Here is a 25,043-nt window from a genome sequence, read left to right on the forward strand (position 1 = left end):
TCCATAATGAAGTGCATATCCTCTTCACTTGGCTTATCATATTGCAACATTTTTCTTTGCAAAATTTCCAAACAGAACTGAACTCTAACCAAAACATAGTGTCAGTTAGTCAAATCAGGGGAAGAACAGAAGTTAGTTCACCTTGCAGTCTGATGTGTGTTTTTTTTATTTTTTTTTATTCCAATAGCATATATAATAATCTGCTTCTGTTTGTACATTCTGTTTCAGGCAACAAAATTTCTGATTTCAATTTTTTTTTTTGTCTTTTTAGGTCATTCAGCATCAATTCCAGTTACAACATTGTGCTTGTGGAAAATAGTGACTGAACCCTCTCCAGAATATCACTATTTCTGAGAGTGGGGACTTCTTATATTAGCAGTTACTGTTGAGATGGTTGTTTTCCTATACTGATTGCTGTAATTGAAAAATCTCTTTTGCCTCATGGGACTTACTCCTGAAATGTCATTCAGTATCTACCAGACTACACTGTACAACATCCCAGAAGATGCCATCTTCATTTTCTGAATAGGCTAGTTTTATGCAATCTTACTCCTAATAAATGATAGTATGTGAAATATTAAACCACCAATGAAATGTACATTTCAAGACCTTTCAAACAATCTAAGGTGATCAGAATCTGTGTCCTATTTATATGGAAATTTAATTTTAAAAAACTGTTGATTTAAACACCATTTTTAGTATCCCCCCACCAAGGGATAGAGCCCTAATGTATTTGCAGCTCCAAAATTATGTAGTTACAGTTTAATTGCAATATAGATTCTATTAAAACAATGTTTACAGCATGTCTTGTCCCACATGCCAGTTTTAATTTCTGATTGATGCTATGTAGTCTGAGGTAACACACAGTGTTGTTAAACAAACTGAAACTGAATTTCCAAATGACTAACAATACTGGACAACAAAAGAACATGGAAAATACACCATGAACCATGGTCTCCTAACCTCAATTTAAGTGGTGTAGTTAATGTGAAATTCAGTATTATATGAAGTTGGATTGTCATAACACTGCCTTGGCACTTAATGATTTTTATTACAAAACTATATAAAAATATTACATTTTATATAATACACTTATATCATTGTCAGATCTGTTATAGCATCATATCTATCATTATTTTGCATCATTTTACATTGAAGATTCAGGAGCAAATGGTTTTTCAACAAAAAATTATATAGACTGGTTACATCGATTACACAGATGTATCCTAAGACACCAGGTACATAAAATTGGCATTTGTATTCAATTTAAATTGAAATTATACTCATCAAACGTCCAAAATCCTTTTCTGAGACAAGTGTACTGCAGCTTTTATCAGCAAACGTTCATTGGTAAAACAACTGTCCCAGTCACATTTTAGGTTTAAAACAGACTGCATAGTAAAAATGATGTGTAACTCTACTTTTAACATTTTGTTCAGGAAATACTTCACCTCCATGTAGTGCCAAGGTTAATAATTTATGCAGTTATACCTCTACTCCCTATTTACCTCCAAGGCATGGTGCTTCATTAAGAGGGACATTACCTAATTTACTTTATACAAAAGAATAAAAAAATTTCATCTTGATACAAATACACTTAAAATGTACATTAAAACAGATAATACTGTATTCCAAAAAAAAATTCACTCAAGTTCATAGCAAATGCTTGTAAAAAACAAACAAGCAGAATTTTGGAGCAATCCCTGCTTCATATTTGTAAGGTAGCTCCCAAGATGATTGTATGCAGTTGTTTAAACTGTTATGTTCCTGCAAATAAATTCAACAAGCCTTAAAACTACTCTTGGTCCACTTCATATATTGATGAATCTGATGATGCACTTTCAATGCCCATATCGATCTTGCCTTCTGCAATAACTGCAGAACGAAGATCGGGGGACAGTGATGAATAAGAAGGTGATGGGGATGGTGTCCGTGAACCTGATGAGACAGACACCAGACTCATTGGTGAAGTTGGAACTGCGACAGAAGATGGTCCAGGATCCAGGAAACTTAATGATGGGGATGGAGAACCTTCCACACTCATTTCCCTTGATGACGATGACAACGTAATTGTGGAAGGCGTACCAGGGCGTGCATGTGCAGAGTTTGTTGGTGATGCTGATGTACTTGAATATGACATGTCCATACCTGATGAAGTCTCTGACTCTTTTGATATCAACTCCTCTGTTACTAGTGATGACTTCAATATCGATGGTTTAGTCCGTAACAGAGACCCAGGCTTTACACATGAAAGTTCAGGACTAGATGCTGTTTTTGTTCCCTTCAACAGGGAGGAAGAATCTGCTTTGCTGTTTCTGGGCTCTGATGAAGGCAGTATCAGCTCCTCGTCAGAATACAGTGACAAATCAGATGATGAAGACGAAATGCCAGGGCGTTTCATATCTAGTCCTCTTCGCCTTAGACTCTCTTCTATATCACTAAGTGTGCATTTCCGGGGAACGATTTCCCTCAGAAACGCTAGCTCCTCTCGGGTCTGCACCAACTCTGATACATGCTTGTACTCTAGGGTTTTGGCATTTCTACTTCCTTTGTAAGCTTCGTGAACCATGTATTTAATAAACAATTCTGTTGCCTTTGTTACAAGGAACACAGATTCCTGAGACACATTTTCAGCATCCGGTGAGCTTTTCATTATTGTCTTAACACGGGATAGTGATAGCTCATTAGGACGCCTCTTGAATTGTTCTTCCTCCATGCTCCCTTCTCCAGTAAAACACAAACCCCTTTGTTCTCGCGCAAAAATTTTGTTATAAACCGTATATCATAAGTCTTGTATAAGTTGGATCCGTAAACTAGTTTTGAACACACAATTGATGCCAACCGTATCAAAACGAAACTTCCTAGTCGTTCATGATACATAAGGGCAAATTAATTCCATATTATACGGACTGAATCATCTTATATTATCTATACTGTTAAATGTAGACAATATATCAGTGAGAATAAAGCAAAGTACGCTTAGGTAAGCATAACTACAAACAAGGTGTTACAGTGCTTTTCGTTTCTATATATTGGTCACAAATACTGGTTGTACATACCGTATGTCATCTATCTTAGACCACGTTCAATACTAATATTTAAATGTATTGAACCTTTTGCAGTGGTTATCGTCTACACGATTGGGAATAATTTTAGGATTGCTTATTCACAACTCAATATAATATTTGTTGTTTATTGATTGATTGTTGGTGTATTTAATAGCGCTGTTTTACATACATACGTTATGAACCTTCCGATTTCTTGACTCACTACGCTTCTGAAGCAGGATACTAAAAATAGCAGCCGATTGATTAACGTGCTGCTTTTTTTTCGAATTATGAGGTTATAATCTATTCTGACTGAGGTTTTCCCCTTTTCAGCCAGGAAAATGTTGAAATAATATCTTAAATTATCCCACAACTGCTCCCCTATATTTCCTTTAAAGTAATTTTTCATTCATCATTCTATCATTTGATGCTGTTGTTAGTATAATATGAGCTGCTAAAAGCATCGTTAAATAAATTACAAATGAAAATGATCCGTGGTTCTCGAATTGATAATTTGGACAGACACGATTAGTTTTATATGCGTTCATGTTATTCCCAAAGCGAATAATGCATGCAAACGTGATGTGTTCTGCACTACCATGTTCAATATTGTTCTACGACATCCACCTACTTATGTCACCAATTAGTGCAAAAATAAAGCCTTGGGGGGGGGGGGGTGTTTGGGCTTTCCATGCGAGGACAGAAATTAAAGCGTGGGTTCTCTTTGGTTCAGTCCACTGTTTTCTGGCAGAAGTCCTGTGGAGTTAGATGTTTATTTAAATGTTTCATACCTTAACTTACTTTTGCAAGTCACATATGTAATTTTGTAATTAAATATGTAAAATCATGCATACAAACAGAACTGATTACACTTTGAAATGACACAGTGTCAAACGCTTTTCAAACTCAAGAGGTCATCATCAATGGCAAACAAATTAATTAATATTAAATCATACAATTCATAAGATGTTGGTTTGTTATAAAGCATAAAGTGCGACCTGTTATGCTTTATGTTTTTAAAATACCACGTATTTAGATATGTTTGCTGGTCTATAGTGACGTTTGAGTACGCTACCAATCATAGACATAGGCTGCAAGGGGCGGCGTTCTTGTAGAGACCTTGAGAAGTCTGGTTGAGCTTAGTGTCGTTAATATCTATGTTGGTAATGCGTGGTTGTTATCGTTCGGTTTAATCAGTATTGGGGAGTTCTGGTGTTGGCAGGTAGAAATGGAGGAAGTGATTAAGTTGGCTTATTTCATTGCACTGTTCGGTTGCGCATAAAAGTTTAGCAAGTTCTTGTTTCTGTCGCATTTTATGATGTAGTACTACTGAGAAAATGGACGATATAAACTTGAAGTGATTTTTGGTGTTACAGAGTAGTGGGTTAAAATGGCAAACCCCACTTTGTATACGTTTAGATCGAACATAAACAAGAACGTAAATCTTAAAAAACCTTATTCGTTGTATATAGCTATACATATTGTAATGTGGGCGATTTTAATGGTTGGAACACGGACAGAAAGCAGTGACTGCCCAGCGGAGTGTTCGTGTCTTGGAACGTTCGTAGACTGCAGTAAACAAGGCTTGACAAAAGTGCCCAGGGATCTTCCTGACTGGATGGAGATTTTGTAAGTGGATTTGCTAGTTCGGCATTACATAAAATTACATTTATTAATTTGTTACATGTATTATGCTAATTAATGACTGACGGGAATCGAGCTGGCTTGTTTTACCACCTGTCAGTGATTCTAATTGCGATGTTTAGGTTATGTGTTTGTTTATATTTTGCTTAGGTTATGAGTTGGTTTCTGTGGTTGAATTGCTTATCACCAGTGATTTGATTAATTTTATGATATAACTGCCAACGTTGTGTGAATTGCAGCCTTATTTCATAAGTTAGAACAAATTTAGTATATGATTACTTAACCGTTTCAGAATTTTGGTTCTGTTTGCAATTACTAACTTACACAACCCAATATCCTCTTCCAGTCTGGTGGGCAAAGATTGTCCACGGAAGGTAAGGCAAAACCACCGTGGTACTTTTGCAAGAAAACCCTGAAAGGGGTCACGACGGTCAAGCTGACCATAGACGATTAAAAAAATTGTGTATGGAAATCTGGTAGAATGCTGGGACGTGGATGTAATTGATTTTTTCTTGAATTATTTAATGAACTGTTTCTTCTGCAGTGGTGCTGTTCCACCATTTGATGGGAGAGAGTAAATAAACATTATGATATGCACTGTATCACTGTCTTGTTTCTGTGGTATGATGTGTCTGTAAAGAAATTTTGTTTTATTTTTTTATTAACATGCATTTTCAAGAGTTTACATCAAATTGTGTGCTCCCTTTAGTCATCTCTGAGCTCATGGTTGCCATGTTAAAGTTTCAGGGGTGGTCTGCAAATGTATGACCTCTGTCATAATTTATGGAAAATTGGCCAAGGAAAGTTAGCAGACACATACACAGATGACATTCATTGTCCTGTATTGTTGTGTTTGCTTTTGGAAACCAGGAGTTATTATTGTAGTATGGTTCTGTGCCCAGTAAATCCTCTTAAGAAAAGGGCTTGCATAAAACTCACCATAATGCATTATCATGTCCATTGCAAAAGTATAGGAGTCTATGCAAAACTGAGAGATCACATGGGAAGTTAATGTTATAATTTGAACTGTACATCTTATTGTCAGCCTTAAATATTGCTAAATGTTTGTGGTTGTATTTTTTATTATCATCTGTGGTCATGTGTCCTTCCTAAAGGACATATTACATTGATGCAATGTTGCTTCTCCAAATATTTGTTTTGAATTGAAAAGATTGGCTGTACTTGTTAACTTATATCAATAGTAGCACTTGTAAACAGAACAAGTTCTTAGAAATATTGTATGCTGTTTATGTGTTTTTCAGTTTTGTATTTGGATGATGATAATTCTTTTGGAGGTCTGTATTGTTGATGGAATTTTGAATCTCCATGAAAATCATCACCTTACCGAATATAATGTATATCTTATTGGCATTATTATTATGTTTCAAGGTTTGTGACATTGTAGTCTTCTTGAAGAAATAGGAACATTTTAGTCATATAAGTGGATTTAGGGATTTTGAGATGTACATTTATTGCTTGATGACTGTGGTCTTAGTTGAGAATAGTTGTTATGCTATTCTGTATATTCGTTTAGTTACCTGGTTCAAACATAAAGATGTGATTGAATGTGCAGTGATTATGCTGGCAAAATGAAAAACGCTATGTGAAACCATTTTTATCCCCTGTGTAAATTTGGTATTTTATATTGACTTGGTACCAGGTTCTTGTGAACCAAGTAATGAACCTTTGGGTTCCATAAAATGTATTAAGAAGGACTTTGCTCCATGGATTGAATTATTGATTTAGTTGGTTTTGTAGTTTAGCCTCATGTGCCTAATGCCCTGAGCATGAAATCATTGTTTGGTTGTATGACTTGCAGATTGACAAATGTTTGCATGTTTGTGTGGAAGGACATTTGTCTGTCAGTTGTGCGTCTTTAGTGTTAATATTTCCTCCAGAAAGAGTTAGGTATATGGAGACTAGTTTGATGCAGTTTGCATGAACTGTGTGCAAAATTTATAACCAGTAGATTTGTGTGCAAACTATTCAAATCAGTTACATGTATTTTCATAATCCTGAGGAGAGAGATACTGGTTTTGCCATGGCATGTGCAGTATATTATGCTCTGGTGTGGAATTCCATATGCTGATTAACCATATCAAAATCTTGAGATCTATTTACTTTATTTGGGCTTTTGAATGATTTTTATAATAATGGCAGCATTATAACACAATTCTACTACAGCAGGACCCAAATATACAAACTAGTGAATCTTAACGCACATTGCAGTGAAATTGTGCCAAATAACATTTTTACTTTCTTCATACTATGCCTGCTCATTTTTGAAACATGTGTTGGTTATTATCATAATGAAGTCCAATACAGTGGATTCTGGTTAATTAGGACACATCAGGACTAGAACACTTTGGCCCAATTAAGCGGCTTCCCCAATTATGTGAAGTTCCACATAAAGAGTTAAAAAGGTTTGTTCTTTAAGATTTGTCCCAAATAAATGGCTGCCCCGATTAACCAATGGCCGAATTAACCAGAGTGTACAGTATTATAAGAGGTTCATTCTTAAGGAAAAATGAATTCTCTTGTTGCACATTTATGATGATTGAATTAAAACTAACACTTTTAAGTCTCCAAAGAATCTGAGTTCTGGAATGATATGAATCAGTTCTATGTGTCTGCCCATCATAATGATTTAGTTACAGAAATTAACATTATAGAAACTAACATACTGATTTTTATAAAAATCTGTATGAACAGTCTACCACTTGGAGGGATGTATTCGATTTTCATTCTGTTTAAGTACCACCCATCAGTAGTACCAATATGGCAGCCACGTGAACTTGGGAGATAATGCTGTTAATTTTATTTAGTGCAGTTTCATTATTTATTATTTTTGAGCTAACAGGTTGTTCAAGTTTGGAAGTCATCTTAAGAAGTTGACTGTTCCTTCTACATGAACTGTGATTGTTTATTATTGTCAGTATTTATTCACATTTCTTTTCCCCCACCAGGGATTTGAGCTCAAATCAGCTAAGAGATGCAGTAATTGAGATGAGGAATTTACGATTGCTTGCTGGATTGTGAGTATTCCAACTTGTGTATGTGATTGTGCAAATTATCAATGTGTATGGAACAAAATTGGTATAATGGGTATGTTTCTACCAGTAGCTTAAAATTCATGCTAAGTAAATGTGACTATTTACACTTTATATGTACAAAAATTATATAGGCATGTAAGTAAACGAATCATTCAAAAAGTTAATATTTGAAGACCTTTATTCAAGGACTTCTCTGATGTATGTGTTTCATTCTTACTGGGTGAGTTTTCCCAGTTCATGTAGTGACATGATAATCTGATTTACAGCATAGAAAATAATTGATTGTTGGTCAATTTTCAATCTGTAATAGTGGATTTATGATTTTAGTCTTAAGTTTAGTCTGTGTTCCCCATCCTGTACTGCGAAGAACTAATGCACTTCTAGAAAAGCCCTACTATGAAATTGCACAGTGATTGTGCTAATTATAGACATTATTAAGAACTGACAAAATGAATGAGAAATTATAAGTGGGCCTTATAGTGTTGGGCGTTGATAAGCTAGTATTTAAGTTTCTGTTTTTTCTTTCAGAAAGCTGCATAAGAATGTCCTCACAGAGATTCCTGTCCTAAATGATTTGCCAAATCTAGCATCCCTGACTTTGTAAGTGCAAATATATCTTAAACTGCTTGATGTGAAATTCTTTATTGTTCAGCATTAGCTAGTTAATATCAGATTTAAGGTTTTCACACTCTTGAAAGTGTTGATTATGGTCTCCTGAGTTGTGATGTCTTGTAGTGGGGTATCAAAGTTTTGTATGAAAATACTGCATGTACCATGAAGACAAATATGTATGTAAAGATGAAGGTGATACATTTATCTAGAATGCTTGTAATCACATACAAGGCATCACAACCCAGAAGTCATAATTTATGTTAACAAGGCAAATTTGTTTTAGGTCACACAATGAGATTCAGCACATTGATTGCTCTGCTTTAAGAAATGTTACCAGTCTGAAATCTCTAGACCTGAACAGCAATCGTCTTGTGGACATCAGTGTTGCAAGCTTCCCTGTTAAATCCAGCATTCAGAATTTGTAAGTTGCATGTCAGTCTTGTAGCTGAAATTGCAGAATATACTCAGTTTTTTGCATTATTTCTTTGTGTTGTGGATCCGTATTATTAAAAGTTAGAGCATTGTACGGTGTTTCTTTTGGGGCAGTTGTCGGTTGAATTTTCCTGTTGTGTGGATTCTGGGGAGTTCCCTCCCAATATACGGAATGGTGTTTGAAAAAGTAAGGTAACAGTATGTCACGAATGGGAAGTTCTGGACCATTTGCCACACAGTCCTGACCACACACCAAGTGAATTCCATCCTTTAAGACACCTGGCCAGTAATCTGAAATTGATGGTGTTGTGAAGTATGCTGTTGTTTCCTGACCATTGGTGCTTGAAATTGATTTCTTCTATACCGTGACAGATGCCTTGGGGTCAACAGTCGGATAAACGCTTGAACATGTGTGGTGACTGGGTAGAAAAGTGATGTGTTCCAAAATCTTCTGATGTGTCATGTAAGAATGAAGTTCTTCACATAGAAGTTTTTGTTGCCTTCTTTTTTAAACACGTTTGTAAAAGCAGACCACATCAAACAGGTGTCAAATTCTGGAAATGCATCAACTATCCGAACCTCCAGTTGAATGTTAGTTGAGTGGCTAGCACTCCTGTTACATGTTCTGGACATCTCATGTTCAAATATTGGCCCAGAGATTGGCTATCTTAGCTGAGGTTTTCTGTGTTTTTCCTCATTTCCTTCATGTTGGGATAGTACTTTCAATTAGGCCATAGCTGATTCCTTCCACATCCTTTTCAATGGATTTATTAATCATACTCTCATTCATACTGTATGGTCTGTGTTACTGACAGCTTCATTAAAGAAACTATACAAAACAAATAAACCAAAGAAGGATTTGAGGTTTTCACGACAGTGAGTCTGAAGATGGCTGTCTTCGGGGTTGTAGTGCTGTGTAATCTGATAGAAGTTTACCAATGGTTAAATTATTGTAAATTGATCATGCAATGTATATTTGAAAAGAGAAATGCATTTAAAGTTTATGTGAGGAAATCTTGTGGAAAGAGGTCATACAAGAGAGAGAGGTGTAATTTTGATGATGTAAAAGTGGATCTGCAAGATTGTGAACAGGATTTAACTGGCTCAGAATACAGTCTTGGATTGCATTTTTGTGGTGATGGCGATGAACTTTGATATTCTGTAGGAAATGTTCCTTGAACACCGAGGAACTATTAGGAAAGGATCCAGAGCAATGAGTTAATTGTCACCATTTTGTTACTTCTTATTGTATGTTACTGAATGTTGTAGGAGGGTGGTCAGTGCTCCTGCTTTGTACTCAGTAGTTCATGGGTTCATATCTCAGTCCTAAGACTAGTTATCCTAAGAGAGGTTTTTCTCAGTTCCTCTAGGCAAATGCTAGTTGTAACTTACTTCACATCCTTTCCACTTCTTTATTAATCATCTTATTATGTGACATATAGTCTGAGTGTTGTCAGGTAATGAATATATAAATACAGTGTGTTGTATATCTGTACTGGAATACCCTGATGAACACATTTTGAGATCAGTTTGGCAGCCATGCACACAATGCCTGTTAATTGTATTAGTTGTGGCTTTTGAAATACCTCAGGTGCACAAGAATGTTGAAGATTTAAGTTTGCTAATTTTTTCTGTATGTTTTGTAAGAAACTGTTATTTTGTGTAGTTTCTCCTATCTTTGTGTATTTATAAATACATTTATCTTGAAAGATTAATCTTTTTTTGTGTCTGTGATTGAGATAAGGATTTGTAAACACTATTGATATTTTTAATAGGACATGAAAATATACCGCTTCATTTCAGTTTTGATAAGTAATCAAAAACTGCAGTAAATGCTGATAGTCTGAATTATGATAAAGGGTGAAGATTCATTTCCCCCTGTGTAAGCTCAATGTTATGAAGGAATAAATGTAAAGTAAGGTAAACCTTTAGTATTTGAGATTCTCGCGACAGTGAGTACAGAAATGGCTGTCTTCTGGGATATACAACCCAGAATACAGCCATTTTCAAATCTGTACATGTTTTTAACCATGACACTAGTTGGAGGTGCGTAATCAGATTCTTCACATTGAAATTGCTCTCCTCCAGGGAGGGAACCTCTGTTACTTGTTGGTCTGGAAACTGGGTTGGTCATAGACAAATTCTGAATATGGCTGTGAAGAAAAAAAACTGCTCAAGAATTGATCCTCAGTTGTTTAGCCGGTACCATGTTTGGTTTGACACGTGGTTAGATAATTTAGTTCGGCTTTTCAGTTTTATAATTGTAGGTTCATTATCGTCAAGTCCATCAAATAGAAAAAAACAGGAACAGAATGCAAAATATTGAATGTAAATCTATTGTTTTAAGAAGAAGTATTGCATATTTATATTTAAAGCTGTAACTCATTTTTGTTATGTCTATAAAAGTGTATTTAGAGTGTAATTCATCACATAATGTCATTCTCAGAATTTTTGAATTTCCTATGGTTAGTGGTATTTTGCGGAGGAAGTATGTACCTTTATGTTTTTTTCCCATCCTACCAGCATTTCTCTAGTGTTATTTTCCTTGCAGATTTGTAAATTGACTGAAAAATACACATTATTTTTAAATTTGTTGTACTTGTACTCAGAAGCTTGGAAGCAATTGTGAGCCTTCAACCCGATACTACAGTTTAAAGTACATGTTGAGAGTCTTGATTATTTAATATCCAGGCATTCACACTATTAGATAGTGTCATTTCCCTGTTTGTGAAGTACCCTTGAGTACGGTATATTTGTAATCTGCTATGTACAGTGCACATGTGTAATGAACCTGTTACTTATCTTGTTATAGAAATCTAAACAATAACCGAATTTCAACTGTTGAGAAGGGCAGTTTAGATAATCTACCACTGCTTTTAGAGTTGAGACTGAATCGCAATCACCTCACAAAGTTTATTAAAGAAGTCTTCAAGGATCTTAAGCATTTGAGGATTTTGTAAGTTTTGACTTTTTTGTTACTTACAGATATTTTAAACTCATTGCATAGTAGATTGTTATTGTATACTATAATTTCTTGTGTGTCCTTCCCGCAGAAAATTGTGACAGTGTTACAACTGGAAAGGGATAAAATATAGTCTGTATTTTTTTAAATATTTATGCATTGTTTTACCCCTGTTGCCTGAATCATACATTATCTCATGAGTTATTTCCATAAATTCGTTCTTTGCCAGTATTTACAAAATAAGTTGACTTGCGGCGTTCTTGAGCGTCTTGTTTTATTATGAAGGCAAAAGCAATTTTCTGTCTGACACTTGCCATTTGTATGTGCCTTTACCTGTTTTGTCTTTGCATATAGCTTATCCAAGTTCACGTGTATTGAAATAATGATGCGCAGTTTTATTTATACAACTAGGTAGTATTGAAGAAGTTGGGATTGATCAGCAGAGGAATTTGTTGCCATGTAGCAAATGAAGATGCCTGGAAGTTAAATAGTACACTGTTTGGTCATATTGATATGTAATCTTTTCAGGGAGCTAAATAGGAATCATTTTACTGAAATCGAAGGATTGTCATTTCTTGGCTTAGAGGGTCTCAGTGTCCTTAAATTACGGCACAATTCGATCCGAACCCTGCTGGATGGTGCATTTTGGGGACTGAAGAATATGAGTACTTTGTAAGTATACCTGTTAGGAGATGAAGCTAAACATTGTATTATTTATGATAATTCTAGAATCCTTGGACTGATTTGATTGTATCGTTGCAGACAGTTGGACTTCAACAACATTACAAGCATTACCAAAGGTTGGTTGTATGGCCTAAGCTCACTGCATCGACTTACTCTTGGTAGTAACCATATATCAAGTATTGAGGAAGATGGATGGGAGTTTTGTCAGCAACTGATGGAATTGTAAGTGGTTAACTCACAAAATTATTTATGTATTCAGGACACACACAGTTTGCATGTACATTGAAAACAGATCGACTGAAAGTCAAATGTGAATTTCTATGGTCTCTTGTTTATTAATGCATTGACCCTTATTTGACAAGTGTATTTTTCCATTATTTTGCAGAATTTTATGTGTAGAATGCGGTCTCCATGAAGGAGCTGCAGTACATTCTGTACAGTTTGTTTCGTGTTTTAATTGTCTCGTATTTTGGAAGTTGATAAAGGGATGACAATAGCAAAGACACATTCTCAAGTACTAAATAATAATGCAATATTTGGTTTCTAACCTGAAGTTTCCTAATGTTATTCTGAGTTGTAAAAGAAAAGAAAGGAAGTGAAGAAGAGGACACAAAATGGTTCATGTCATGAAGATTGAAGGAATTGAAGGTTCACTGGTGTGTGGGAAATATCCTACTCCATGGAGTCAAAATTTGTTTTAACCTGTATTTTATAGTTGCATTTATTGTTTTAGGGACTTATCAGACAACAACCTGGAGGCAATTGAGAAAGAAACATTTGAACATCTGTCCAAGTTACAAAAATTACATCTGAATAAGAACAGTATCACGTATATAGCTGAAGGTGCATTTAACAGCACTCCTGCGCTTGAAGTTCTGTGAGTACTGTGTTGTAGATTGATGTTCCCTCCCTTTCACAAATGTTCTTTGAACTGTACATAGCTCTGAAAGAAGAAGCCTTTTGACTTTGGAAGTAGTGTGGTTCTTACTGCACACACTGCCATTATAATTCAATTCAATTCTCTGTTATTAGTGGAACTGATAATGATTTCTCCATCACAGGCAACTGATAAGAATGTAGGGTTTTTTAATCTGAGAAAATATCAATTTATATATTTTTTTAATGTGACTTATGCATGTCACATGTTGGGTAGTTCTTGCTGGAAATTTGTTTAATTAATGTTTGTTGTAATAAAATAAATAAATCAATCTGTGTTTAAGTGTAAGATTTACTGAAGATTATGTATGTATTCACTTTTGGTCCAAATCAGATGACAATAACAGGCCCTTTATGTGTAGAGCTGTGTGAATTTCTGTCCTCTGAAGTGATGGTATTTGTTAGATATAAGTAACTGACGTTAAGTAGATTCAGTAACGGAATCTTTTCTGTCTTTGTTGTTTTGAATCCTTTCTCCAAGTCTTGTCCTGTTGCACATTTCCTGCAGCTGGATGTCCTGACAGTCATTCACATACGTGATGTCTCATAGTGTGTTGTGCTTTTATATATATATGTTTCTTACGAAACCTAATTATCTGTAACTTATGACTTTAAAAATACTAATGTAATGAAAGCTTCTCTGTGTAGAAAGCATTTAAAAGTAAATGAGGTGACAAAATAAATTATCCGTTTCAGGGAATTGAATTCAAATAGGATATCGACAACAATTGAGGATATGAACGGTGCGTTTGTCGGTTTAAACCGCTTGCTCAGGTTTGGTTTAGCTTCAAACCACATCAAGTCTATCACAAAGAAAGCATTTATGGGACTGGATAAAGTGAAGAAACTCGACTTGAGCAACAATAACATTACTTCGGTGCAAGAGAATGCCTTTTCCAGTATGTCAGAACTGAAGGAGCTTCTTATAAACACAACGAGTCTGTTATGCGATTGCAGACTTAAGTGGTTTCCTGCTTGGCTTGAAAAGGCTGTTTTTCAAACGCCCATTATTGCTATCTGTGCTTATCCTGAGTGGCTGCAAGGGAAGTTTGTCACGCAGGTGCATCCTGGAAAATTTACTTGCGGTAACTACAGCGGGATATTCTCATTTATTTCTTCTTAAACTGTCTGATTTCTCATTTCAGTAGTTCCCATAATGAAACCCTCATAAGATGCTTTTAGGGTTCATCAGAGTAGATTTTAAAAAGGAAGGTTTTAGCAAAGTGAGCAATCCATTTGAGAAACAAGATCCTGAGTCTTAAAAGTGGTAGCTGATGACTTTTCAGCAGATAAGACTTTTTCATTTTCTTATTTTGAGTTGTATTTCTTGTGAAAGGAGTTGCTGTTGTCAGCAATACCAGGAATTTTACTGCCATTTCTGTGGTTGAGGCAGAATTGAGACAGTTGAGTACCAGTCTGAGGTTTACTAATGCCAAATATTCCCACATTTAAGGTTCAGTTTTTATATATGTATCTACCTCACTTCTCTTAGCTTTGATCTTATAAATTTAATTTGTTAAAAGTTTAAATCTGAAAATTTGTGACTGGTGCAACAGAAATATTTTTTAATTTGTTAGATACATATTTTTTTTGATTTTTAGAGTAGTAGATCAAAATGGTAGTCTTAACTGCAGGATTGGTTTTGCACGTAGAGCATGTCTTTTTGTATATACTCCATGTGCAAATACACTTTTTAACTTTTTTAGATGATTTTCCAAACCCCCGCATCACTGAAGACCCTATGACGCAGGTCGCATTGAAAGGGGGAAATGTTACATTGCACTGTAAAGCAGTGTCATCATCTCAGGTTAAAATGACTATACTGTGGAAGAAAGATAATCTCGACTTTCAAGGCGGCAACATCACTAACTTTGCCCGCAGTCCCAATGGGAAGGGCACAGAGCATGATTCATTTGTGTACCTAGCAAACATTTCAGACAGTGACACAGGCAAATACCAGTGTGTGGCTTCCAACAACTACGGAACAACATATTCGTTAAAGGCCAAGATCTCTGTTCTAAGTATGTATAACTGAATTCATTTGTTTATCATTTGTTGCTTTATCAACCAGGAACTGAAGTGATTTTTAGTATGGTAGGAGGGAAAAGCAATCATGTCATAAGTGTGATTTTAAATTGTAATTATTTAATATACAAAATTACTACCTGTAATTTATGTTTATGTACATAACATTTTTTCTTTACCTTTGTAATTATATAGTGTGCAATTGATTCTAATTGACTATTTGTAATCACATTATACATTGGATGCTTATAATTAGCATGATTAATTTTGTAATATATTTTTATTTATTTCCGTCAGTACACAAACTTAGTTGTTAAAATTGGTGTTATTAAAGCTAAAACTTTAAAATTTGGCGCTTATCATCGCTATTACGATGTTACAATTTTAGCGCTCATTATTTTATTTCACAACATGTTTCAATGCAACTGCATCATCTTCAGGCTATTTTCGTCTTTAAAACTAACGTATATTTATTAATGCAACTATCATTGATTTGTTTGTTTTGTAGTTTTCATTTTTGTAGTTTGTTTCTTTTTGTTGTTCGTCTTGTTTTGTATTTTTTAGATCAGTCGTTCTGTAGTCAGAGTTGTGATTTGTGGTGTGTTTGCGTCTGTGGTCGAGTGAAGACTATGTAGGACGGAAATAAATAAAAATATATTACTGAATTAAGCACAAACATGATGCATTTAAACTACAAAAATGATTAATTTTGTTTGTTATTTTAAGTAAGTGTCACATTTTTTCATACACTGAACTGTGCTGCATGTTGCTGCTGTTAAAAACAGCTAATAATTGCACATCTTGATGGTTCACTTTCATCTGTTGTCAAGATCACATGTCATGGTGTGATGCTTTGTTAAACTCCAGGGTCACTTTACCATCTTTTGGGTGGCAAATCTGTTCATAAGAAATGTGTTGACATTGAAGGTATGTGTCTTCTGGGATTTTATGCCATGTAATTTGATAGAAATTTTCTGATGTCTTTCGGTTGTTTCCTACTTTTGTTATCAGGGCAATGATGACGAAGGCAGGAAGCACCTCCGTGTTTTGGCCAGTCTCTACGAGATTACACAGTGCAACTTCCCAGTAGACAGCCATATTCGTACCCATCACCATGAGAACCTGAAATCTCACATTATTGGTCTTTTGGGTTATAATGCAGTGTGGACTTGTAGGTAGATACCAATGTTTTGGAGGAACATGCTTTCTGCATCTTCAGGGCTAAATATAGAGGCACTGTACGCCTTCAAAAAGAAAAAGTCTACATGAAATTACATCCCAGAAGACTGATATTGACCACTGTGACGATCTGAAATCTCATAAACTGCATAATTATTTTATTTAATTTCTTGCTGTGTGTCTTCATTTGCTCCACTAATGCTGTTGAGACTGAATATTCAGTAATGTGGTTGAGAAGTATTGGTGTTTTAAAACAAATTGTTTGTGCTTCAGTATTCCCTACATTTGTGAAGACCCCAGGAAACATAACAGTGAAAACAAAGAACACGGCTCGTCTGGAGTGTGCAGCAAGGGGGCAGCCTCCTCCAGAGATAGCGTGGCAGAAAGATGGTGGTAATGACTTCCCAGCTGCAAGGGAGCGACGCATGCATGTGATGCCAACAGACGATGTGTTTTTCATATTGAATGTGAAGACGGTGGATATGGGTACTTACAGCTGTACAGCTCAAAACCAGGCTGGAGTGATCACTGCTAATGCTTCTTTAACAGTTGAAGGTTAGTCAGTACATGTCAACCACTTTTTATTTAATGGATTGTGGTGTTATGGGTGGCTGCCAGCATTTAAATTGTGTTCTTCTGTGTGGACACAGGAGATTTAAATCCTGTATACTTGAAGATGGTCGCCCTCGGTGGACTAGTGGTTAGCGTGCTCCCCACTGGACCCAAGGTTCGCAGATTCAAACCTGGCCCTGGTCGATGGATTTTTAAGGGTGGCAAAAATCGGCAGCACAACTTCCTTTGGAGGTCCCATGTTGTAGATTTACGGCATGTAAAATAACCTTATGAGTATGAACGATATGTTTTGTAAGCAAAATTCAGCAGCCATTTCTCACCCAAGTCCCTTCTGATTCACTACTAGATGACTCTAGCAGTCAGATAAGGATTGAGTAGAAATTGTGCAGTCAGTTGGCTGGTCACTCACTACTCACAAATGCACACTTCAAAGACTAGGAAACCTCCGAAAAGGATGCGGCGAAGACCCACAACTGGGTTGTAGAGCCGAGGAAGAAAAATAAGATACCTGAAGATGGTTGTCTTCCGGGTTATTGTACTATGTAGTCTTGTAGCAATGTTTCAGAGGTGCTAGCTGCCTCCATCATCAGGACAATGAGTACATCTCAAATGTTGTTGAACTTCTATTAGATTTCATGGAGCAGCAACCAAGAAGACAACCATTTTCATATTCACTGCCTTGAGACCCTGAAATCTCGCCCATATATCTTTCTGGTCTAGACCAGATACAGAGGCAAGACTCATGTGAAGAAACTGAAGTCTGTGTCGCATATGGGGGGGCTCTGATGTATTAAACATTGAAAATGTAGAATACTTAATAATTTGAACCAGTAGATTGTTTACCATTGACAGCTGATGAAAGGAATGCTGTATAGACTGATTAATTTATAGTCAGAACAATGCATAGTTTTGCTCAGCAGAATACATTCTTGAATAAAATCAAGAATTATTTATTTGTGTTAAGTGGACCAATAAAATATTGCATAGCACTGTAATGCATTGATATTTTAACTTGTGCCAGAGTTTACAGCTCAAATTCAAAGTTGTAATGATAATAATGTATGTCAAATGGATGTAAGTGGACGGTTGTTTCACTGCATTGCTGTCCAACAATTTGTGTTGCTGTCAACAATGAAATGTACGTGTTTTTGTAACAGAGGTTGTTATTTCCAGAACCACCATCTTTTGTGAAACCAATGGAAAATAAGGAGATAATTGCTGGGGAACCCATTGTGTTAGAATGTATGGCGTCAGGATCTCCGAAACCCAGACTGACATGGAGGAAAGATGGCAGAGATCTTATTGTCACGGAAAGGCATTTCTTCACTGCTGATGATCAGCTTCTAGTCATTGTAGACACAGATTTGTCTGATGCTGGGTCTTACGAATGTGAGATGTCTAACACGCTGGGTAAAGAACAGGGCTTCTCGCAGCTTTCTGTCATTCCAGGTGAGAGACATTAAGTTTGTTGCTTAAATTTAAATGAAAAGAAATGAAAATAATTTTGCTCTAATGAAACAGCATAATTTTGTAACAAAGTGAAAGGATGGATGACTTTAATTACCCAGTTTTCCACTGGTATTACTAGAATGATTTGTAATGACAAGAGGTGAATTTCTTAGTAGTAGGCTTACAATGTGTTTTTGTAAATCAGTAAATAAAATTACTACATCTGATTGCAGCAAGCCCCGGCATGAATGAGAGTGACATGACAGGAATAATCATCATCGCAGTGGTGTGCTGTGCAGTTGGCACTTCTATTGTATGGGTGGTAATCATTTATCAGACTCGCAAACGTATGGGCATTGTGGAAGTGCGAAAAGATGAGTGTCCATACCCTAGCACATTACTGTCTGCGACGGCCGCACCTGATGACAAGGATTCGGCCCCGCATCTTTATCTCGACACCAACTCGGAGCATTCGACTGGCAGCAAGGACAGTGGAACAGGTGATTCAGCAGGAAAACAGAGCAGTGACAATCTGTTGATTAATGGCCTTGTTCTTAACCTTGCAGGTAGGCAGTGCCTGTTGCAGAACTTTGGTAAACATTTGGTATTTATTTAATGTAGTCATGTACCAAGTACACAGATTATGTAGTGTTACGTAGTGGAAAACATGAATATGTTTATGTAAAATAAGAAGTTAGCGCCAATTTTGTGTTGCTATCATAGCATTTACAATATGCAAGTAGAGTCCGAGGAATACCTTGAAGATCTTGGTCTGTATGGATATGTGCCAGAAAGAAATTCAAATATGAATTGTTTGTATCACCACTGCTTGGTTATACATGTAACGTATCTACTCTCCTTTAATAGCCTTTCATCCTGTTTTTAAAATATAGATACAGACATAGTTTTGTGTTATTTTACAGTTTTAATTTTTGCACTGTTCATTGACAAGGTGCAGAAACTCTTCTTTTATTGCTCGTAGCATCTCTTGCATCCATGGCTTTGCCTCCTTAATCGCACTGTCACTGCCATACCACGTCACAGCCTGGAATATTATGTTTTTTGTAACTTTGCAGTTTTTAAACCCATCGTCTCCCATTGTCAGGCCTTTATACAGCCTGACCTGTGGTGGTTGTTCTTATTCTTATTACATTTTAGTAAACTCTTGTTATGTGTGCCTTGGAATCTAACCCACTTTTGTGACACAGCTGTTTTAAATTAAATAATAGCTGCCAGAATTTATCATACTTTTAACCCACAAATAGGAACAGCAAAAACTGATCTTCATGCTGGGAAGATCGATTTCAGGAAGGATATTAATGTTCTAAGCTTTGTACGTATCATCGTGTTATTACATTTAATGGACAATAAATTAATAAAACATCATTCTAAATTTCTTAATCAGTTTTTGCACTTGCCTGAAACTGTGGGAATTTTCTGACTGCTTTGCTTGTGACATGATTACTTGTGGTTTCAGGAGGTAGTAGTCACAGTGTGGATGGTACAAATCATGTGCTCCTTGGAGAGATGTCTAATGGTCTGGACACGGTAGCTACACCTCCAGTCCTGCGGAATAATTTTCACCCGCGTCGAACCAATCACGACCGGTGTTATGTGGACCTTAGTGGCAGCTGCCCACACTCGCGTCTGAAGCGTTGGTCAGATCCGCGTGGCACGGAGCAGCCTCCCCAGCCCAACTCCTACTATAGCCTGCCCAAGAACCTGCATGCGGAGGCATTTAAGGGACCTGATCTTGGTGCCAGTGCTACTAGTCAGATGGAAGACCACAAGGATGGCGTTGTGGTGGTTGAAGAAGATGTGGATGAGGAGCTTGTTCCTTGCATCAGTATCACGGCCGTGCGTTGATTCATGGATATTAATCATGGAAAGAGAAGGAACACATGATTACCAGATTTTACTCCATTAAATGCAGGTCTGAGAACATATGGTTCAGGATTTTAGTACATAGTTTAAAAACAAATTATTATTATTATTTCATAGTTATGAAACTTTTTATTTAAACTGTTTACGATATAGATGAAAATATGTTGATAAACATATTATTTCCTGATGTACCTAACACTGATGACCACCATTTGTAAACAAATGGAGGTTGCTAATTTTGTGGTATTTTTAAGAGGCTTTAATTTCATACAAATGTTATTGTTCATCAAAGGAACAAATTCCTTTTATTTGCAAGAATAAACATATTTTAAAATTGTTAATTCTTTAGAAAACAAGAAATATGTTAATTTATACTGTACCTAATGATACTGTAATAGTTGACTCTTCTTTCTTCACTTTGCACGTAACTAATTTACGCATTATATCTTGAGTATTTATTTCAGTATTTATTTCTGAGTAGACGTTTCTTCTTGATATTTGTACATAATAATATGTAGGTACCTTTCGTTTCATTACACACTCAGATGAAGAAAATACTGCTTCTTATGCCTTATTGACAGCATTTCTTTAAAGGTGACACATTTCTGTGTTAAGAGTGCACTTTGAAGTTTATTTTGATAGTGTATGTAATATTTACGACTGATTCTTTTTAGGATTGAATTGTTTATTGATTAAATATTAGATTAATTTTGGAAATTGTACAAACTGATCTTCATGGTGAGCAGATGTTGAGTTATTATGTCATATTGTTTGGCATCATTTAAGCAGCTGTAACTTCATTTTTCATTTTAAACTCAGTCTTCAGTATTAATTCCTGTCGAAATTTCAACTGTTGTCTTTTGTGTCTGTTGACATTAACGTATTAAATCTTGTATTTTTTGTCAGTGTGGTAACTACGCAGTTCAATGTTTTATACTATCATGATCGGCAGTTGCTTTTGTGGGATGTGGAAGTAACCAAATGAGTCATATTTCTATACATAGGTTTTAACCACATTAGCAGTAATCTGGATTGAGGTGGTGAAAATGTGTAAGTTACTAGAAATGGAAGAGTAGTAATTTTTTAATGGAGCATCTTTTACACAAAATCATTATATCTATGAAAAACCAAAGTGAAAACATACAACCATTTTATGCCAGATGCTGAGGGCTTATATGCCGTTACACAGTGTATGCAGACAGCTTTTATAAATTTCAGTTTAAGAAACCTTACTCGTAGTGTGTGTGCGATGGACACGGTCTGTTCAGTTGACGTAAGAAATAATGAAGCATACATTCTTGAAGCTGTTTCTAAAAATGAAGAAGTCTGTATTGACTGATTGGAAAGCCATTAATGCGTTAGCTGTATTTATGCCAATTGATGTCCGATCTTTGGTAAAAAGTTTTCATGTTAGGAAATTAAATTGATTGATATGCTAAGTCTGGGTTCACTCGTTAATATGTGCTCAGTTGCAAAACACAATTGACAGAGTAACTTATTGTGTGAACTTGATGCCAGCGCAAAATTAGGTTGACTGTGTTAATAAGTCATTCTCTAGAGTGTCTTAGCTCCACTTTTTATGTGTGGAAATGTGAATTTGTGTTTTTTTTTGCGCATGTGTGCGCAAAGAGTGAAGTAAAAGTATCCTTAACTTTCATTTACAGACGAAATGAAAAAGAACTTAATTCATTTGTGTTTCAATTAAGAGTGTAAGAGAAACTACTGAAGCAAATATTATGAGGTAGCAGGACAAGGTTATTTGTTGCATTGTGTGGAAAAATACATGGGTTGTACAGAATGCGAGAACTGTATTGTGCTAATTGTGTTGTGCTTGGTGGTGTGACTGCTTTAATCTCTTCAAACCTGCTTATGTCCATCATTGTCTGACAGCTTTTGTAGAGTTCTTGAAAATTCTGTGTGTATATAGACTTAGAAACTCGACTCATATAATGTAGTACAAACTGGATGCTAATGGAAAAGGACAGTAGAGACGGAGTTGTCTCTTGTGATTAATTAAGTACTGTGCCGCTGAAGATATGGGAGAGAGGAGGGAGGTATAGTACTGTGCTTCCTTAACCTTGACATAAGATGATGGTGATTAACTTCATAGCCTTGTCCACTTTACTCCCAACAAAAGAGTGTCTAATACCCGTGGGATAGAAGGCTGAGTGGGTCCTGGGGCTCATTTGGACATAGTGGAAAAGAAAAAGTCTCTGCCTTCGTCTGAAGGGCCCCATACACTGCGTTCTTTTTCAGCAGGTTTCTGGGTATGGTTTAGTCCACCAGTTTTTGCCTGTACTGGCTGACTCACAGTTCAGTCGCTTTATTTTGTACCTTCTTAAGACAACTATGTGTGTAAATACACCAGGACACGTGAGTCGGTGCTTGAAATAGGTAGTTGTCCTTATGATGCAGACAGTGTTAAAATGGCTCCTATAATAAAATTTTTGGTTTCACATTGTATTACTAATATTACATTATCATTTTATTGGATATATTAAAAACCATTGAAATAATGCTGTGGTAAAAGTTGTTCAGACCTTGATGCAGTAGAAATTCTGTTATAGGAGATTGCTTCAGACCTGAAGTCTTTATTTAAATGTGTTGATGTTGGCTGAGGAAAAGCTGCAGATGTTTATAAAAAAGAATCAGACCTACAAACACCAAATAAAATGAAATCATCATTTGTCAAGTAATAAAATTGTGTGCGGTGTCCCTTGAATTACTCCTTCATCCACTCACTTTGTTTACACAGTGCTGTCAACTGTCCCAAGACAAAGGCCATCTTACTGGTGAGTCTGTTGACTGTCTTCTGCACCATCGGGGGTTTGTTCACGTGACTCCAGCTGCTGTTTTCTGAGTTGTCTTTGTGTAATCCAGCCATATCACTTAAACAGAATTATTATTTATATATTAAATTATCTTTTGCCAAGCAGTGCAATACTTGCCTTTGTTTTGTATGATTATATGATTTTTGCTTGAAATAGGAAAAGTGTGTCTACTGCAAAGTTTCAACTGTCTCGGAAAAAAATCGGTTGCATTGACTGAGTCTCCCACGTGTATCGAAGGGAATTGTTTTTGTCAACAGATACTGCTAACACAGCTTTTAATTATGGGTACAAGCAGATTTCTGGTTGGAATTAATTTTTGTAACAAAGTTTTGTACTTTTATCCACTTTGTTCTTTCCTTGATATGAAAATGTTTGAAATAGGTCTTTAATGAATAAATGTTACCTACGTTGTGGCCTCTATGTTCCATGTCGCACAAAGAATAGAATACTTCATATTTCAGGTATAATATGTAGGTGTTTGATAAGGAAATACCCATTTGCAGGATGTACAAAATGTCTTGTGCATGGTGAAAAATGGTAGTAACTTATATTCTCATAAACCTGTTATGAATTGGCCTTGCTAATGTAGTGCCTCAGCCTGAAATTTTTTGTTTTTAAGTTCTGGATGAGGATTGTATGTAAGCTTGTGAATTTGGTGATTTAATTGCATTTATTGTAATGCTAAAATGTTACTGAGTTTCTCTAAGAGTTGTTTTAAACTCATACATTTTATAATATTGTATGTAAAGTATTTCAAGTTTATTTTGTAATCTATTTGAACATGTAATTATCGTGCTCGCTCACTGTTCGCACACATTTTAAATTATTTAAAGCATTCTTGGAGGTCATCTGTATTTAGTAGTATTTGCATTATTCTATACACACGTGTCATTTTTATTATATGGCTTGAGATATCACGTTTTGTTCATAAGTAAATAAAAATATGATGATGTAAGATTTGAGGTTTTCACAGCAGTGAGTATGAAGATTTCTGTCTTCTGGATTGTTGCGCTGTGTAGTCTGGTGGATGTTTACGATCGCCCTTATGACGGAGGCAGTATGACCTCTGAAACGTTAACATCGACCAGACTACACAGCGCAACAACCCAGAAGACATAAATCTTCATCATCATTATCGTCATGAATTTTCATCAGAAGTGTTCTTCGCAAACGATATAAGTAGCAAACTGAAGGCTATGTTGGTATGATATTGCCACCTGAAATTTTATTTTGTTTCAGAGTTGCGACATGAGGTTTTACGTAATGCGTAACAAATAGTGTGAAGTTAGTTTTCGTACACTGAGTGTTATATTAATGAATCGAAGACTTCCTTCGTAGATGATAAAAAGATCATTTGTGGAAGAATTGCAGCTGCAGATATTGTACCAGGTAATTCGTAGAGTTGCTAGTAAGTTTTCTCATTTTATGATGTGCTTGTACAGTAATATTGAATGTGACCTGGTAATAAAGGCTGTAATTACGCCTGGTTTCTAGCGTCCAAATTAACATTGCAGTGTTTATTCTTGTCCCTTCTCGAAGGTATCACCACCTTGTCGAAGGCAATCTGCCGGGTGAGGAGGCTTGCGTGCTCAAATGACCCTTAGGGCTATGCCGGCCTGAGCTTCGGCTCATGGTAGGGTCACCCAAGCCGGACAGGTCTAAGGAGATGCGCTAGACTAAGAGTGATACCCTGGTCCTCCAGGTTGGGGGTTGGGTGTAGGGCTAACAACCT

General features: G+C 36.0%; 2 protein-coding genes across 3 annotated transcripts; one reads left to right on the forward strand and one right to left on the reverse strand.

Annotated features, from left to right (window-relative positions):
- Window positions 1-1,031: 1,031 nt before the first annotated feature.
- LOC110833430 (uncharacterized) lies at window positions 1,032-2,976 on the reverse strand. The gene has a single exon (XM_022071470.2). The coding sequence runs from the start codon at window positions 2,714-2,716 to the stop codon at window positions 1,796-1,798; it is 921 nt and encodes a 306-aa protein (XP_021927162.1). The 5' UTR covers window positions 2,717-2,976; the 3' UTR covers window positions 1,032-1,795.
- Window positions 2,977-4,143: 1,167 nt separating this feature from the next.
- lbk (leucine-rich repeats and immunoglobulin-like domains protein lambik) lies at window positions 4,144-24,817 on the forward strand. 2 transcript variants are annotated; one of them, XM_022071453.2, is made up of 14 exons: window positions 4,144-4,676; window positions 7,658-7,726; window positions 8,273-8,344; window positions 8,640-8,777; window positions 11,601-11,744; window positions 12,279-12,422; window positions 12,513-12,656; window positions 13,168-13,311; window positions 14,067-14,455; window positions 15,077-15,391; window positions 16,848-17,129; window positions 18,321-18,596; window positions 18,830-19,096; window positions 20,074-24,817. In XM_022071453.2, exons 1-14 carry the CDS (start codon window positions 4,438-4,440, stop codon window positions 20,460-20,462), a joined length of 3,012 nt encoding a protein of 1,003 aa, XP_021927145.1. In that variant the 5' UTR covers window positions 4,144-4,437; the 3' UTR covers window positions 20,463-24,817. The 2 variants fall into 2 exon arrangements, with proteins under 2 accessions (XP_021927145.1, XP_087212136.1); XM_087356010.1 differs by having other exon boundaries at window positions 4,145-4,676; window positions 18,830-19,162.
- The last annotated feature ends 226 nt before the right edge of the window (window positions 24,818-25,043 follow it).

This window comes from Zootermopsis nevadensis, unplaced genomic scaffold, assembly GCF_977971745.1.
Source record: "Zootermopsis nevadensis isolate Lab colony 2312 unplaced genomic scaffold, Znev_1.0 Znev_ptg000025l, whole genome shotgun sequence".
In the NCBI taxonomy this organism is placed as follows: domain Eukaryota; kingdom Metazoa; phylum Arthropoda; class Insecta; order Blattodea; family Termopsidae; genus Zootermopsis; species Zootermopsis nevadensis.

Bases quoted from the DNA above. Each gene is read 5' to 3' on its own strand.
- LOC110833430 (XM_022071470.2), bottom strand. From the start codon at position 2,716: ATGGAGGAAGAACAATTCAAGAGGCGTCCTAATGAGCTATCACTATCC.
- lbk (XM_087356010.1), top strand. From the start codon at position 4,438: ATGGCAAACCCCACTTTGTATACGTTTAGATCGAACATAAACAAGAAC. The intron at 4,677-7,657 runs GTAAGTGGATTT...TTCCCCCACCAG, and splicing joins CCTGACTGGATGGAGATTTT to GGATTTGAGCTCAAATCAGC. The intron at 12,657-13,167 runs GTAAGTGGTTAA...TTATTGTTTTAG, and splicing joins TGTCAGCAACTGATGGAATT to GGACTTATCAGACAACAACC.